General features: G+C 48.6%; 1 protein-coding gene across 2 annotated transcripts; it reads left to right on the plus strand.

The window, feature by feature from the left end:
• Positions 1–15: 15 nt before the first annotated feature.
• LOC141786181 (voltage-gated delayed rectifier potassium channel KCNH8-like) lies at positions 16–15,751 on the plus strand. 2 transcript variants are annotated; one of them, XM_074664920.1, is made up of 18 exons: positions 16–664; positions 2,347–2,580; positions 2,658–2,789; positions 2,871–3,016; positions 3,107–3,365; positions 3,450–3,607; positions 3,850–4,057; positions 4,158–4,520; positions 4,614–4,813; positions 5,066–5,315; positions 5,621–5,829; positions 7,116–7,393; positions 7,545–7,639; positions 7,754–7,806; positions 7,887–9,171; positions 9,382–9,473; positions 11,197–11,263; positions 11,364–11,434. In XM_074664920.1, the coding sequence occupies exons 1-15, from the start codon at positions 589–591 to the stop codon at positions 8,334–8,336; spliced, it is 3,111 nt and encodes a 1,036-aa protein (XP_074521021.1). In that variant the 5' UTR covers positions 16–588; the 3' UTR covers positions 8,337–9,171; positions 9,382–9,473; positions 11,197–11,263; positions 11,364–11,434. The 2 variants fall into 2 exon arrangements, with proteins under 2 accessions (XP_074521021.1, XP_074521020.1); XM_074664919.1 differs by lacking the exons at positions 16–664; positions 2,347–2,580; positions 2,658–2,789; ... (10 more) ...; positions 7,754–7,806; positions 9,382–9,473 and adding exons at positions 11,608–11,721; positions 11,804–11,864; positions 11,958–12,162; ... (3 more) ...; positions 14,621–14,667; positions 14,749–15,751 and having other exon boundaries at positions 8,349–9,171; positions 11,364–11,477.
• Positions 15,752–16,366: the final 615 nt, after the last annotated feature.

The raw sequence follows: 16,366 nt of genomic DNA on the forward strand, positions 1-16,366 counted from the left end.
GTTGAATCTGCTGATCGGATCGTCCTCTTCAGCCCGCCTCCACAGGTCACTGATGAGGTCACCGCGTCCAGGTGTGGACCCTCCCTCACCTGCAGACCTGAGCTCAGAGTGTTTACCCGCGCCTCGTGACGAAAACATCAAATGTTTTGGACCTGGAAGAAACTACATAGGATGATTCATTCGACACATTGAGCTGTGAAACAGAGAGTGTGTAAAAATACACACAACACCACACTTTGCTCACAGGAGGAGGAGGAGGAGGAGCAGAGAGGAGTAAGTGCAGGAGAGGAGTGAAGAGAAGGAGGGAGCACATTGCAGCACACCCGTGCGTAAATGTGACCAAACCCCTTCCTCTCCGCGTCTCAGTCCGGACCTCCTGTCTCTATCGGACCCGGTTCCTCCTCGTCCTCGGTGTCTGGACTCTGCTCGACCCTGGAGTCCAGGGTGTCTCGGCTCGGCGCCCTCCTGCAGGGTTTGGGAGGAGCGCCGGGGAGCTCGTCCCGGTTCCTGCCGGGCTTCGTGTCCACCTCCGGGGACGGTCATGGCGGCTCGGAGCGGAGGGAGAGACGGGGGTCCACCCGGTCCCGCATGCCGGTGATGCGGGGTCTGATCGCGCCGCAGAACACCTTCCTGGACACCATCGCCACGCGCTTCGATGGGACCCGTGAGTACACCTGTATACACCTGTAATGATCCTGTTTATTGGGTTAATCAGCTGAAAGTTGAAAGTGAAACCAAATTGAAATGAATGAGTGAGGGCAGGGTCCTCTGTGGTGGAGGATTCTGGGTGTTTACAGGATCAGCTGATGAATCAAAACATGTCAGTCAGAGATTTTTAGTCTGATTCAAACACAAAGAATGACAGACTTTATAAACACTACAAACTGCTCTCAGAGTGTGTGTGATGATGTGTGTGTGATCTGAGCAGAGTCCTAACCCCTGGTTGTGGTATAAGGTGTATGAACAGCAGCACGCTGAGTGTGTGTGTGTGTCTGTGTGTTTAAATCACATGCTGTTAGATGTGTGAATGCATTCATTATCATCTCTCTGCTGTGAGCTGTAGCTGTCACTCATTTAGAGGTTCACTTCAGTCCACTGTCAGCTGCACAGCCAGACCTCTCATTGTTCTTTTATTTCTTTTATTTTTCTCTAACTGGAAAAATCCACAGCGTCCAATCACCATCAAACTCTCCCAGCATCCTCCTGGTTCAGGTCTGCAGCTCGCCAGTCGTTCACAATGTGTCTGACCTTCTGCTGAAGATTAACGATGGCGCTAGCAGCTCCCCCTCACACACACATACACACACTAACACACACACCGTGCATTCCTGCAGCACAAGATTCCCAGAGGGATCCTGCGCTCAGAGCATGATCCCATTACCTCTGTGCTGTTTGTCATTACAGAGTCGAGGGCTGGACCTCTGCTCCCTGCTCTCCTCTCTGATCTGAGGCCTGAAACGCTGTGTGAGGAACACGTGAGGCGTGCTGTTATTGAAACAGGAGTGTGTGACCTGAGTGTATGATGCACACAGAAGCAGGATGTATCACCTCCATCAGGTGCACAGATTGAATTCCTGTCTGGGTTGGTTGGTGAAATTCTCGCCTCTGCTTTTTCATCAGGATCTTTTTCTAACAGCTCATCGTCGTTCTTTGAGTTCACACCTTCCCCAGTGGAGCATCTGGACTCCTTAGACGTTCCTGCAAAAACCTCAATCACCATCCAGTGCATTTCCTGTTGTAACACTTAACTCCTGACACACATTTAAATCACTCACTTTATGTTTTATCTCCTATTCTCATCTCCTAATCTCTCCCGTGCTGCAGAAATCATGCGTCCGACACTCAGCCAATGACAGCTCACGTTGTCAGCCCCCATCTGAAGTGTGTTTGTTGTGTTCCAGGTGAAATATGACTTCCCATGATCCTCCACCAGCCTGAGCGCGGTGGTTCAGAGCGAGATCCGCTTTATGAATGACTGAATTATTAAATTTTATTGTTCTCACTTCATCTCCATGCAGAGCCACGCTCCTCCAGTCTCCGTCCACGCTGCATCATCTATCATTTATTCTGCTCCCTCACCTTTATTCCTCTCCCTCTGTGCGAGCTGCAGTCTTCACATTATTTCATGGTCGCCGTCTTAATGACCTCAGAGGAATGAATGAGTCTCCCTCCGAAGCTTGTTCACTCCTTCATGAATAATTCAGCCTCAGGACTCCGCGGTCGAGCCTTTATTTGAATCGAACCTGCAGCTCTGATATCGTTTCCATTGATTTATTTTTTGCAAAGTGTTTCAAAACTTAATCAAACTCCTCATTCAGGTTCCTCTCTTGTCTCCTTTGTCCTCAGACAGTAACTTCGTCCTGGGTAACGCTCAGGTCCAGTCCCTCTATCCCATCGTGTACTGCTCTGATGGTTTCTGTGAGCTCAGCGGCTTCGCCCGTGGCGAGCTGATGCAGAAGAGCTGCATGTGTCACTTCCTGTACGGCAGCGAGACCAGCGAGCGACTCACGGCGCAGATGCAGACGGCTTTGGATGAACGCCGCGAGTTCAAGACGGAGATCATCCTGTATAAGAAGAGCGGTGAGACATCATCAGTCAGGCTGTCCAGATTAGGTCAGATCTGGGTGCAGATTATAATCTGTGGCTCTTGTGTTCAGGCTCCAGGTTCTGGTGTCTTTTGGACATCGTCCCCATAAAGAACGAGAAGAGTGAGGTGGTTCTGTTCCTGGTTTCTCATAAAGACATCACAGAGAACAAAGACCTGGACCACAACGATGAGTCTGAACCTGGTGAGAGAAGATAATCTCTAATCTGTGCTGGAAGACGAATTAAACATCTTCATGTCTTTGTGGTGATTTCCATGTTCTCAGATGAAGAAACCGGTCTGCAGGTGCGTCCGGTCAGTCGTCCTCCAGGATTCGACAGGGAGCGCCGTCGCAGTCGAGCCGTCCTCTACCAGCTGTCAGGACACCTGCAGAGACAGGACAAGAGCAAGAGCAAGCTGAAGATCAACAACGTGAGCTGCGTCTCCTTCTGTCACCTCCTCAGTCTGTGCGGAGAGCAGCAGCAGGAGGAACACCATCCGTAACTCAGTGTTTCTTTTCAGAGAGTTCTTGGAGCCAACGTGACCCCGATCCCTGAGTACAAGGTGGCCCACATCCAGAAATCCCGCTTCATCCTGCTCCACTACGGTGCGTTCAAGGCCGGCTGGGACTGGCTGATCCTGCTGGCGACCTTCTACGTGGCGGTGACGGTGCCGTATAATGTCTGCTTCACCACGGTGGAGTTCAGGGAGGATGGAGGTTCGGCGGCCAGGAACCCTCCGAGCGTGAGCGACATCCTGGTGGAGATCCTGTTCATCATGGGTGAGGAGCTGGACTGTGCCGTGAACACACAACCCAAGCCTTCTCTGTTTAACCTGTGTGTGTGTGTGGGTGTGTGTGTTGCAGACATTGTGCTGAACTTTCGTACGACGTTCGTGAGCTCGTCAGGTCAGGTGGTGTACGACGCTCGCTCCATCTGCGTCCACTACGTCACGTCCTGGCTGTTTGTGGACCTGATGGCTGCTCTGCCCTTTGACCTCCTGTACGCCTTCAACATCAGCGTGGTGCGTACACACACACACACACACACACACACCTGAAATCTTGCATCCTGCTCTCATTCCTCTCTGTCATAGCTTCGACGTTAAACCAATTAAGAGGCAGCAGGTAATTAACCTGATGAACGAGCTCTCTGCAGATTAATCTCAGGTGGAGGAGGGGGGATTAATCAGCTGATGGAGGGTGTGAGGCTGCAGATTGCTCCCTCTCTTTGAAAATCTTTAAAACTTTTAATCTCCGTCTGCAGAACTTTGGCGTGCACCTCCTGAAGACCGTGCGTCTCCTGCGCCTCCTGCGTCTCCTGCAGAAGCTGGACCGCTACTCCCAGTACAGCGCCGTGGTCCTCACCCTGCTCATGTCCACCTTCGCTCTGCTGGCTCACTGGATGGCGTGCGTGTGGTACTTCATTGGTCGCAGTGAGATTGAGAGGAGCAGCCCCGCCTCCTGGGACATCGGTGTGTGTGTGTGTGTGTGTGTTGATGTTAGCTCTTCCTCACACTGAATGATGACACACAGGTTGTTTAATCCAGTCTGACTCCGCCCCCTCTCCTCCAGGCTGGCTCCATGAGCTCGCCAAGCGTCTGGGCACCCCGTACTCCCTGTCCCCGCTGACCTCCCTCTTTGGAGCCTCCGAAGTTCCTCAGGTTCCTCTGGCGACGGGTTCGACCAATCACAGCCATCTGAACGTCTCAGAGCCTCTGAGCGGGTTCTCGGGGTTTCAGTGGAACAGCAGCAGGACCAGGAGCAGGACTCTGAATGGGTCAGGGTCGAATCTGAGTGGCGGTCCTTCTGTAAGGAGCTCGTATGTGACGTCTCTCTACTTCGCTCTGAGCAGTCTGACCAGCGTGGGCTTCGGAAACGTGTCGGCGAACACGGACTCTGAGAAGATCTTCTCCATCTGCACCATGCTCATCGGAGGTGAGTGCTGTTCCCTGAGTGTCCACTAGAGTCCGTCTCCCTGGTCCCCCTTTAAATCTGTATCTGTTAATAACTTTGCCTTTTTCTCTGCAGCGCTGATGCACGCCGTGGTGTTCGGGAACGTGACCGCCATCATCCAGAGGATGTACTCTCGCCGCTCTCTCTATCACACTCGCACCAAAGACCTGAAGGACTTCATCAGGGTGCACCGGCTTCCCAAAGCCCTCGAGCAACGCATGATGGAGTGTTTCCAAACCACCTGGGCTGTGAACAACGGCATCGACGTCAGCGAGGTAGGAGGGTGCGACCTTCTCTACCTGTCTCTCAGGTACCTGAGGGGGAGGAGTCTGTTTTAACCTCTAACATGATGAAAACCTTCACTTCTCTGTGGCGATGACTCATTTTGTGCAGCTCAGACTCCTGCTGCTCTCTGGTGGAGATGACAAAGACATCTCGTCCTCACAGAAGGTGTTTCATGGTCATGCATGTGGGAGGTGAAAGGTTTTGTTTGTGACTTCCTGTCCTCCTCTCCGTCCTCTCTGCAGCTGCTGAAGGACTTCCCCGACGAGCTGCGGGCTGACATCGCCATGCACCTGAACCAGGAGCTGCTGCAGCTGCCGCTCTTTGAGTCGGCCAGTCGGGGGTGTCTGCGCTCGCTCTCCCTCATCATCAGGACCTCCTTCTGTGCTCCGGGGGAGTTCCTGATCCGACAGGGAGACGCTCTGCAGGCTATTTATTTTGTCTGCTCGGGCTCCATGGAGGTGCTGAAGGACAACACTGTGCTGGCCATCCTGGGTAAACACACACACACTCCTGAGGTTCAGCACCACGGACAGCTCCACATCTCTCAAAGTTTGTTTGAATGAGAGTTTGGTTTCTAAATCCTTAAGGTTTTTTTTAAAGTGAGGTCTGAATGTGATTGAAATGATCATAAAGAGTCATTCACGCAGCAGGAGAGTCAGAGGGAGCGGGAGGATGTGATTACACATTCTCCGTCTAATAAAGGAGAACATCATCCAGAGCAGAGTGCAGATAAATCCTGAATATTAAAGTTTCTGAAGTCATCTCCTCAGGATTAACAGGTGTGTGTGTGTTTCCAGGTCGGGGCGATCTGATTGGCTGTGACTGTCTCACCCAGGAGGAGGTGATAAAGACCAACGCGTGCGTCAAAGCTTTGACGTACTGCGACCTCCAGTTCATCAACCTGAGGGGACTCCGAGAAGTCCTGAGCCTGTACCCAGACTACACCCACAAGTTCATGACCGAGATCCAGCACGAGCTCACCTACAACCTCAGGGACTCACACCAGGTAACGCTCTGACACCCAGGTGGCTCCTCCCCCTCTCCCTGCTCAGCCATCTGTCGGCAGGGCGAGGACGCAAGCCAACATTTGGAGTCTGTATCCAAACGTAGGTGATCTCAGCTGTGTGTTTCACATGAATAATCAGATTATTCTGCAGATTATGAAGTCGGATCCACTGAGCGAGTGTAATCGGAGCAGAAACACCCGAGTTAACAGATATTTTAATCCGAGGTTGATCCTCAGCTGTTAGGGCTCTGAGTCTGGAGCTGGCAAAAGTGCAACTCAATTTGATGCTTCATGCACAGAGAAGTCCTAATTCTGCTCACACACACACTTCCACACACTTCCACCCTCACACACACATCAGCATTACAGCAGCAAAGGCAGCATGGGGCTATAAATACTCTGTGATGATAAATTTAGAACAAGAGGCAGAAAAAAGAAACATCAGGACGAAAGCGAGAGGCTGCAGGAGGAGGGAAAGCCTGGACGAGATTAGCATACACGTGCAGCAGCACACACACACACACACACACACGTATGAACTCTTACTGCAGGCAGCTGTCACACTCCATCACACAGCATATTTGATTTACAGGTTCACACACACTAACACACACATTTTACATTCTGCAGGCTGCACAGGTTCTGTTTGCACACACACATACATGTAACATCTCATCATATGCTTTAACACACACACACACATCATTAGCATGCAACACACGCGCACATTTCTGTCTTCACACCCGCAGAGTCACACACCCTCAGCTTGATGTCCTTTGGCTGCATGCTGCATACAGAGGACAACACGTGCAGCTCACACACACACGCACACCCACACACACACACACACAGCTAAAATTAAACTTGTGTGATCTAAAAATAGCAGCCACACGTGAGCTGTGGAGAGGAGGAGGAGACGAGCAGGGAGGAGGAGGAGGAGGAGGAGGTGTGGTGAGTTTGTTTTTCGTGCTTTCGTCCAGACAAAAAAAAAAACTTCAAACTCAAGAATCAGCTCCGTGACATCGTGCGGGCTCTTATTTTGAAAGGGCAGCGCACCTGTGCGGGCAGGTGTTTTCTGAGATCGGACGGAGACAGAGGGAGTGAATGGTGTTCATGTTTGTCTGAATGAGACTGTGCAGAAAGTGAATGAACATCTCCTGTTCTGAATGAGGATCCTTCACTATCAGAGGTTTTAATGGCTCAACAGCTCCACCTGCAGGACAGAAAGGGAACTGCAGCATGAACCAGTCCCCTGTGAGCTGGAGTCTGTCCTCCTTTCTCTGCAGGACGAGGCTGAGGATGAGGAGGAGGTGATGAAGAAGCTCCCCTCCATCAGGGAGGACGAGGAGGGGTCAGGATCAGAGGGGGAGCGCTCCCCCCTCCCCCCTGTGCCCTCCCCGGGGAGGCTGGGTCGAGGTCTGCGATCCCCTCTACGCTCCCCTCTGCGGTCCCCCCTTCTGCCCCCGAGGACTCTGAGACCAGGAGTGGATCTGAGCCGACCCTCCAGTAGCCTGCAGGTCCCTGTGGTGAGCTTCAGTGGCCTGCAGGGGGAGCTCTCCCCCAGGTGAGACATGTAAAACCACAGGTATGACACCTGCCTGCAGGGGGAGCTCTAGTGTTACGTTAACAACCTGTAAAGAGTCTTTAAAAACATGAACTTTATTTCGTGTGTGTGTGTGTGTGTGTGTGTGTGTGTGTGTGTGTGTGTGTTTCAGGTTTGTGGACGGCACTGAGACAGAAAGCCAAACTGGTTCAGCTCAAAACTTTGATTTTTCTCCCAGCTTCCCTCCCAGTCCATACTCAGCTGAAGGTAAATCCTCTCTTTCACACACACACACACACACACACACACACACACACACACACACACACACACACACACACACTCACACACACACTCTTCATGCTGTCTTTGTGTCCTCAGGTTTCTGTGATGAAGCAGAAACTCTGCAGACCATCAGTAAACTCAAACAGGAAGTAAGAACCTTTCTGTCTCACCCGAGATTTACCTGTGTGATGTCTGTGTGTGAGCTCACCTCTGGCCCCGCCCCCTACAGATGGCCGTCCTCTCCCGGCAGGTGAGCGCCGTCACTCAGGAGCTGCAGGAGGTCACAAGTCTCCTCAAACCGCTCTTCGCCAACACTTCTACTTTCCTCTCACCTGAGGCTGTGACTCCACCCCCCAGCTGCTCCCCAGCCCCGCCCCTTTTTACGCAGCATGAGGATCCTGCGCCGGTCCCTGAGCCTGACCCCTCCGGTCCTCACCTTGGGGTGTCGAAGAGTTTACAAGAAGAGTTCGATCCACTTCAGGGGTCATCATTAAGCTCCGCCCCCTCAGATTGTCATCACTCTGCTCCTCCTTCTATCAGCAGCTCCCCTCACATGCACACACCTGAGTCACCTGCTCATATTGACTCACCGGGACCTGATCCAAGCACCAAGCGACACCCCCAGACCAGGTCTTGGTCTGATGATCTGGGTGCTGGTGGAGCGCAGAGTCCGGCATGAACCACAGGCTGCATGAAGAGGTCAGAGTCCAGCATGTGGACGTGTTTTTATGTAAATAAAATAAACTGAGCCTGTTTGAAATGATGATGATCATCTGAAGGTGAGGGAGGACTGATGAAGAGGAGCAGCGGTGGGTTGTTGATGTGGGTAATGCGACCCTTTAATATTCAACATTCTTTATATTCAATTATACACTGTAATATACTGTAAATACTGTAATATATATGGTTAAATACTGTTATTCTCAGTCTGAGGTCATGAATGGACAGGTTTGAAGGGCTTTCCAGAACAAGGACCAAACTATTTCTGGTGAAGGAAGCAATTCAGGAGAAACGACCTCCAGCCAAGACTTTATTTACCGTGACCTTATGAAGTGACAGCCAAATATGTCTGCAAATAAACTCTGTATCTCCCAGAAGAGCGCCTGTTCATGTGTCTGTGAGTTCGACTGTAATTGTTGCAGTTACTGACAGAGTCCACAAGAGGGCAGTGAATGTTTCTCGATGTGTTTGTTTGAATATGAAGTTTTCGAATGTTGACGTCATCTTTTTACCATCAGGAGGCGCTGCCTCCTTATCAATTCAAGGGATTTCTCGTAAAGTGACCTGTAGGAGGAACACATCGGAGAGACCTTCGCCCTCAGGCATGTTTGAACTGTGATATCTGCAGCTGAAGCTTCACGTTTGCAGCTTTGTTTTAGCAGATACAGGCAGGGGGTGGGGGGTGTTCCTGTTTTTATTCTGTTTGAGCGCCTTCCTGCGACCTCTTCCTGTTCGGTTGAGTTTCGCTTTGAGGAAAGGACATCGTGATCTTCATGGGGAAACTCCAACAGACGGTAAAATCACACTTTTTGTATGTTTTTGGCTTTAGCAGAAAGCTGTTCCTGTACTGTACTGTTATTTAATTTTTTTTAGTGAATTAGTTATTTATTTTTTTATTAACGTTTTGTACACCGTTCAAATGCATGTGTTGATGTAAGGAAGGGGCTCACAGGGTGTTGTCTTGAAACTTATCTGATTCCATAAGCACTGATCTGTGTTTACAGAAAAACACTCCTAACATGGTTCAGAGTCTGCGTCACCGCAAGAGCTGAAGTCTGCACACAAACATCAGACACCAACATCTGGAACTAACACAGTATGTTTACTTCAGTCAGTCTGATGCATTTTATCTCAAATCAATTTCATGTGAAAAAGTTTTCTGAGAACTTTAAGTTCCCGTGATCGCCCCGCCTCCCGACCCTCACCCTGTCATGCTCAGTCAAGCTGCTCCTGCATGTTTCTGTGCTGCGTTCATGGAACCACGGAATTTTCATGAACACCAGATGTAGCACGCTGGTTCATGCTCATAATGAGCTTCTTAAACAAAGTGTCATTGACTCTACTTTGAGATAATTTAAAAGTTTCACTTTCTTCTCACATTTCAACCTCCATAAAACAATCCTTGATAGGTCACGTGTCTTCTAGTGTCATCTTCAGTGTGAGTGCATACGTTTCGAAGCGCATTCAACAACAAATTTGCAAGAATTTAAGGAGTACAACATCAATTAAGGGCAGTTTTTTTAAAGATTTGGATTAAAAGTTAAGTCGTCTTTTTCCTCTTTTTCTCACCCTGAAAATAACAGAGTTTGTTCAGTGCTTTGCTCTTTATAAATACACTAAATTTCAGGTGTTTTGATTGGATAATGGGTGTTCTATTGACCCCCAAATAACCCCTCAGTGTAAAGTGAGGCAAAGGAGCAAGAGGTCAAAGTTCATCAGAGATGTTTACAAACAATCTGTGGTGTCACCTCTTTGATGTGAGGGTTCAGGCAGCGGTTATCAAAACAATAACAAAGCTCCTCTCTTAGAGCTGTACGGTCCATTTACAGTGTATTCAGAGGAAGAGGGCAGCACAATGAGGAGACAGAAGCCTGAAGGAAGAGGAAAGCAACAGAAATATATTAAAGAGGGCCTCAAAACCTGTGGATACTTGAAGAAGAAGAAGAGAAAGGACATTTTGATCCCTAACATTACAGGAGTATCTGAAAACTAAAGAGGATCTTTGGTAAACACCATATTTCTGTTCATTTTAAGCCTGGAAACACTCGGAGGTAGAAGCTTCTGTGTGTATACTTCAACTGTCTTCTCGTCACTTCGGGTGTAAAGTTCACTCTTGCTTCTTTAGATCTCGTCCTCTTTGTGTTTTTAAGTGTATTCAAGTGTTTTTCAAGTGATCGTGGGTCGTGTTTGAGTCCCGTTTCCGGTGGAGGAGTGAACAGTTTGTGTCTGAAGTTGAATAAACGTGTTTTTTTTTTTTTTTTACTGAATAGAACAATCTAACTCCTTTTTTTATATATTTTTTGTTGTTGTTTGAACATGACCATATCTATGATGAAATCAACACACGGGAAAGTGCTGACATAATGCTTCCTGTTTGGCTTTCAAAATAAAGGTCGGCCCCTCACCTTTAACACAGTTTGTCAAAGGGATCAACTCGACTTTACTTAGGGAATGTTTCTCTATTTACAGTTTCAATTTCTATTTAATATATCCTCCACAATCTTTTGCTGTAATTTACTAAATAGACGGATACAGCAGATATTACAAGAAAAAATAGATCACAAAAAATATCAGCTGTGCGTTGAGTGTCTTCACAAGAGAAAACTGCTGCAGGAGTCGGTTTACACTTTAACTGCTCTGGACTTTGGGTTCAGGTTAGACCTCAGAGTTAAAAACAAACACAGATCAGGTTTGCTTTGTTATCCTAACAGCTTTTTACCTGAACAGCAACAGCCTTTTTCAGTGTATTACTGTAAACAGCAAAGAATTATGGGAGCATGATTAATGATATAACTGTTAAGTGTGTGTATTCTTTGCAGACTGAAGTGTGTGTGAGCTGAACATGGATCAGAAAAAGGACTCAAGGAAGGGACGAGGAGCTCAGATGTGAGATGTTTCGAAACATTAATCTGTTAAAAAAAAAAAAAGAAAATCTACCTGGTTTCTAGAAGTTCACATCACCATCGTCTCACTCTTTTGTTAACAGGGTCAGCGTGAGACCAGACCCCCCTGAACCTGGACCCAAATGTCTGTCTGTAAAGAGTGACTGCTCCAGGGAGCCTCCGCTGTTCTTCAGAGACCAGACTTCACCAGAAACTGGGTGAGTCAACATGAAGTTGTGTTTACACACCAGGAACAAAGAAATCTTTACCAGGAAGTTAGATTTGGGTGAGACCTGCAGGTGTATCAGGCTGAATCACCGTCTAATGGTCTTCCTCCTCTCCTACCAGGTTTTACATCAAACCAGATTCCTCTGAACCTGGACCCAGATGTTTGTCTGCAAAGAGTGACTGCTCCAGGGAGCCTCCACTGTTCTTCAAGTGCCAGCCTTCACCAGAAAGACAGTAAGTCAACATGAACTCTTTATCACACACATATTCAACATCTGAAGGAAGGAGTAACCAATCGTTCATGATCTCTCTACAGATTCTCAGAGGTTCACACTGATCCATCTGTTGAACAGCATCACCTGGACTCAGTATTTAAGGTGTGTACACGTAAAACCAGAGGATCAACAGTCTGTCCCTCATGGATCTGATGTCTGATCTATTAACATGTCAACATCAACATTTTGTTCCAGCCACTGGAGGAGGACATGGTGAATTTTGTGAGAGCAGAGTTGAAAAGGATGCAGGAAGCTCTCACCTCAGGTTACCCTGAAAGCCGAAGTGAGGACAGTGAGGAAGAGGAGCAGAAAAAGACCAGCAGAGAGGCCGTACTGAAGCTGACTGTGGACTTCCTGAGGAGGAGGAATCAGGAGGAGCTGGCTGACCGTCTGCAGCGCAGTAAGAGGAGCAATGAATCAGTTCTTTAGAAATCATTTTATCTCTAACAACCCCTGACTGAAGTCCCCTCTGTGTTCATTCAGGGTCCACTGTGTCAGTCTGTCAGCGTAAATTGAAGTCTGAGCTGAAGAAGAAGTTCGGGTGTGTGTTTGAGGGGATCACCAAAGCAGGAAACCCGGCCCTTCTGAACCAGATCTACACAGAGCTCTTCATCACAGAGGGAGGGACTGGAGGGGTCAACGAGGAGCACGAGGTCAAACAGATCGAAGCAGCGGCGAAGAAAGCCGTAACCATGGAGACAAAAATCAGGTGTGAAGACGTCTTTAAAGGCTTACCTGAGAAAGACGGACCAATCAGGAGAGTGTTGACAAAGGGAGTGGCTGGCATCGGGAAAACGGTCCTAACACAGAAGTTCACTCTGGACTGGGCTGAAGACAAAAGCAACCAGGACGTCCAGTTCACATTTCCCTTCACGTTCAGAGAGCTGAATGTGCTGAAGGAGAGAAAGTTCAGCTTGGTGGAGCTGGTTCATCACTTCTTTCCTCAAATCAAAGAAGCAGGACTCTGCAGGTTTGAAGAGTTCCAGGTGGTCTTCATCTTTGACGGTCTGGATGAGTGTCGACTTCCTCTGGACTTCCACAACAACCAGGTCCTGACTGATGGTTCAAAGTCCACCTCAGTGGATGTGCTGCTGACAAACCTCATCAGGGGGAACCTGCTTCCCTCTGCTCACCTCTGGATGACCACACGACCTGCAGCAGCCAATCAGATCCCTCCTGAGTGTGTTGACATGGTGACAGAGGTCAGAGGGTTCAGTGACCCTCAGAAGGAGGAGTACTTCAGGAAGAGATTCAGAGACAAGGAGCAGGCCAGCACCATCATCTCCCACATCAAGACCTCCAGAAGCCTCCACATCATGTGCCACATCCCGGTCTTCTGCTGGATCACTGCTACAGTTCTGGAGGATGTCCTGAAGACCAGAGAGGGAGGAGAGCTGCCCAGGACCCTGACAGAGATGTACATCTACTTCCTGGTGGTTCAGTCCAAACTGAAGAGCATCAAGTACAAAGGAGGAGCTGAGACTGATCCAGAGACAAGATGGAGTGAGATGATCCAGTCTCTGGGAAAACTGGCTTTTGAGCAGCTGCAGAAAGGAAACCTGATCTTCTATGAATCAGACCTGACAGAGTGTGGCATCAACATCAAGGAGGCCTCTTGGTACTCAGGAGTGTTCACACAGATCTTCAGAGAGGAGAGAGGACTGTACCAGGACCAGGTGTTCTGCTTCATCCATCTGAGCGTTCAGGAGTTTCTGGCTGCTCTTCACGTCCATCTGACCTTCACCAGGTCTGGACTCAACCTGATGGAGGCAGAAGAAGCATCAACCTACCATGGATCTACAGTTACACAGCTCTACCAGAGTGCTGTGGACCAGGCCTTCCAGAGTCCAAACGGACACCTGGACTTGTTCCTGCGCTTCCTCCTGGGTCTCTCTCTGGAGACCAATCAGAGTCTCCTGAGGGGTCTGCTGACACAGACAGGAAGTAGCTCAGAGACCCATCAGGAGGTCATCCAACACATCAAGACTAAGATTGAAGAGAGCCCCAATCCAGAGAAAAGCATCAACCTGTTCCACTGTCTGAACGAGCTGAAGGATCGTTCCCTGGTGGAGGAGATCCAACAGTCCCTGAGATCAGGAAGCCTCAACACAGAGAAACTGTCTCCTGCTCAGTGGTCGGCTCTGGTTTTCATTTTACTGTCCTCAGAGGAAGATCTGGATGTGTTTGACCTGAAGAAGTACTCTGCTTCAGAGGAGGCTCTGCTGAGGCTGCTGCCTGTGGTCAAAGCCTCCAGGAAAGCTGTGTGAGTAAAAGGTTATCATTAACAAACGCTCGGCTGTTTACCATCCATATAAATAACATCTGACTTTCTGATTCCTCTGCAGGTTGAGCGGATGTAACCTGACAGAGAGAAGCTGTGAAGCCCTGTGCTCAGTGCTCAGATCACAGTCCTCCAATCTGAGGGAGCTGGACCTGAGCAACAACGACCTGAAGGACTCAGGGGTGAAGAAACTGTGTGCCGGGCTGAAGAGTCCAAACTGTGCTCTGGAAACCTTAAGGTCAGAACACAAATGGTTTCTTCTTCTGTTAATCTGACACCTTCAGATGATTTGACGTGTCGTTCTCGTCCTTTGCAGACTCTCTGGATGTCTGATCACAGAGGAAGGATGTGCTTCTCTGGCCTCAGCTCTGAGCTCCTTCCACCTGAGAGAGCTGGACCTGAGCTACAACCACCTGGGCAAGTGGGACCTACAGCTGCCATCATTTGGACAGGATCCACGGAGGAGACTGGAATCTGTCAAGTAGGCTGCTCTGTGTTTGATTAATGAGGGCTGATCCAGTCACTTTGAAAACTAGAGGAACGTACTGTCTTTGTCTGACCCCTGTCCTCCTTTCAGGGTGGATCCTGGTGGAGTCAAGTGGTTTAGACCTGGTCTGAGCAAGTGTAAGTGTTCAAGGTTCCTGCTCATCTTCGTCCAGATCTTCCATGTCTAACTGCAGCTGTGCTCTTTCTTCTCTCCATCAGACTCCTGTGGCCTCACACTCGACACAAACACCGCACACAGGAAGATCAAACTGTCCAACAGCAACAGGACGCTGACCTTTGTGCAGGAGGAGCAGCCGTACCCCGATCACCCGGACAGGTTTGACGAGTGGCCTCAGCTGCTGTGCGGAGAAGCTCTGAGCGGGCGCTGTTACTGGGAGGTGGAGTGGAGAGGACACGCCGACATATCAGTGAGCTACAGAGGAATCGGGAGGAGAGGACGCGGTGCAGACTGTGTGTTCGGTAGGAACCATCAGTCCTGGTGTCTGAGCTGCTCTGATAGTGGCAGTTTTTCTGTGTGGCACAACAACAGAGGGGTTTCTTCCTCCTCCTCCTCCTCCTCCTCCCTCTCGTCTCACAGAGTCGCCGTGTACGTGGACTGTCCTGCTGGTGTTCTCTCCTTCTACAGCGTCTCCTCTGACTCCTCACTGATCCACCTCCACACCTTCAGCACCACTTTCACTGAGCCTCTGTACCCTGGCTTTGGGTTTGGTGATTTCTGCTCTTCCTATATGTCTCTGTGTTCATTGTAAATGTGTTCATTTGTATGTAGCGTTAAGCATTATATATCCAAAAAGACAGATGAGGTGCTTTCATCAACGTGTTTTAATGAGTGTTTAAGCATTAAGAGAGAAATGAAATAAGCTTTTCTGATCAAGAGTCCAACTAAAACTCTGCTACCTCTGATTCTGGGTCAAAAGCCACTGAAACATCCCTGACAAGACATTTTTTTACACAAATGATGCATTTTATGTATTTTAATCTGTGTGCTGTGGCATCTGGAATCACTCTTTGTCTTTTTAATTTTTCAGTTTTTATTATTTTTGCACATGTGTGTTTTCTTGAGCACCCTGGCCGGTGGTAACTGATTTTTTTTTTCTTTTGTTTCTTTACATTTCACACTGAAATGCCAGATACACATCACACAGTGACATACTAAATAAATAAAATAAAAATTTCTAACAACACTGAATAAATCTAAAAGAAAAGAAAAGAGTTGGAGCATCTTTCATTGGTTAGTTTATGGCTTTTGAAGTTCTGTTGCAGTGCATGAATTTCTCCAGCAGGTGTCAGTAAAGGAGTAGTCACAGCTCCTCCTGAGTGACGTAATGCACAGAGGTGTGAATAAAGATCAATCAGACACTTATCCTACTGATATGTTGACAAGAGAGTTTAAAAACATCATAGGAGGCAAAATTATACAAATCAAGAGAAACTCAGTTAAAATTAATTGGTTTATAAATCTATCTGTCATATTTCCTGCAGCCCGTGAAGGCATCATGCATTTTATTTTTGCTTTTCAGCACCTAATTAATGGTTGCACTGGTGTTGGTGGCTGGTTTTGATGATTTTACTGTCTACATATTTTTTTCACGCAGGCCGTAAACGCAGCTTCTCTTGTACTGTTTCCCCAGCGTCCCGTGAATGCATCATGCGTATATTTCTATGAGTCTCAGTTTATTGATTGCACAGCTTGGATGTATGTACCGCCCCCCGCTGGCCGTGAACGCATCACTCTCTGTCCATCAGCTGCATTAAAGCAGAGTTAATCTATCGATCCGCTGCGCGCGCGCTCTGAGCATCTGGCGCGCGTCTCCGC

Source organism: Halichoeres trimaculatus, unplaced genomic scaffold, assembly GCF_033239565.1.
Source record: "Halichoeres trimaculatus isolate MK-OKI-2021-1 unplaced genomic scaffold, fHalTri1.1 fHalTri1_scaffold_24, whole genome shotgun sequence".
Classification (NCBI taxonomy): Eukaryota; Metazoa; Chordata; class Actinopteri; order Labriformes; family Labridae; genus Halichoeres; species Halichoeres trimaculatus.

Coding starts and splice junctions, on each gene's coding strand:
- LOC141786181 (XM_074664919.1), top strand. CDS start 11,220: ATGGATCAGAAAAAGGACTCAAGGAAGGGACGAGGAGCTCAGAT. Junction 14,026..14,107: donor AAAGCCTCCAGGAAAGCTGT/GTGAGTAAAAGG, acceptor ATTCCTCTGCAG/GTTGAGCGGATGTAACCTGA. Junction 14,525..14,620: donor AGGAGACTGGAATCTGTCAA/GTAGGCTGCTCT, acceptor TCCTCCTTTCAG/GGTGGATCCTGGTGGAGTCA.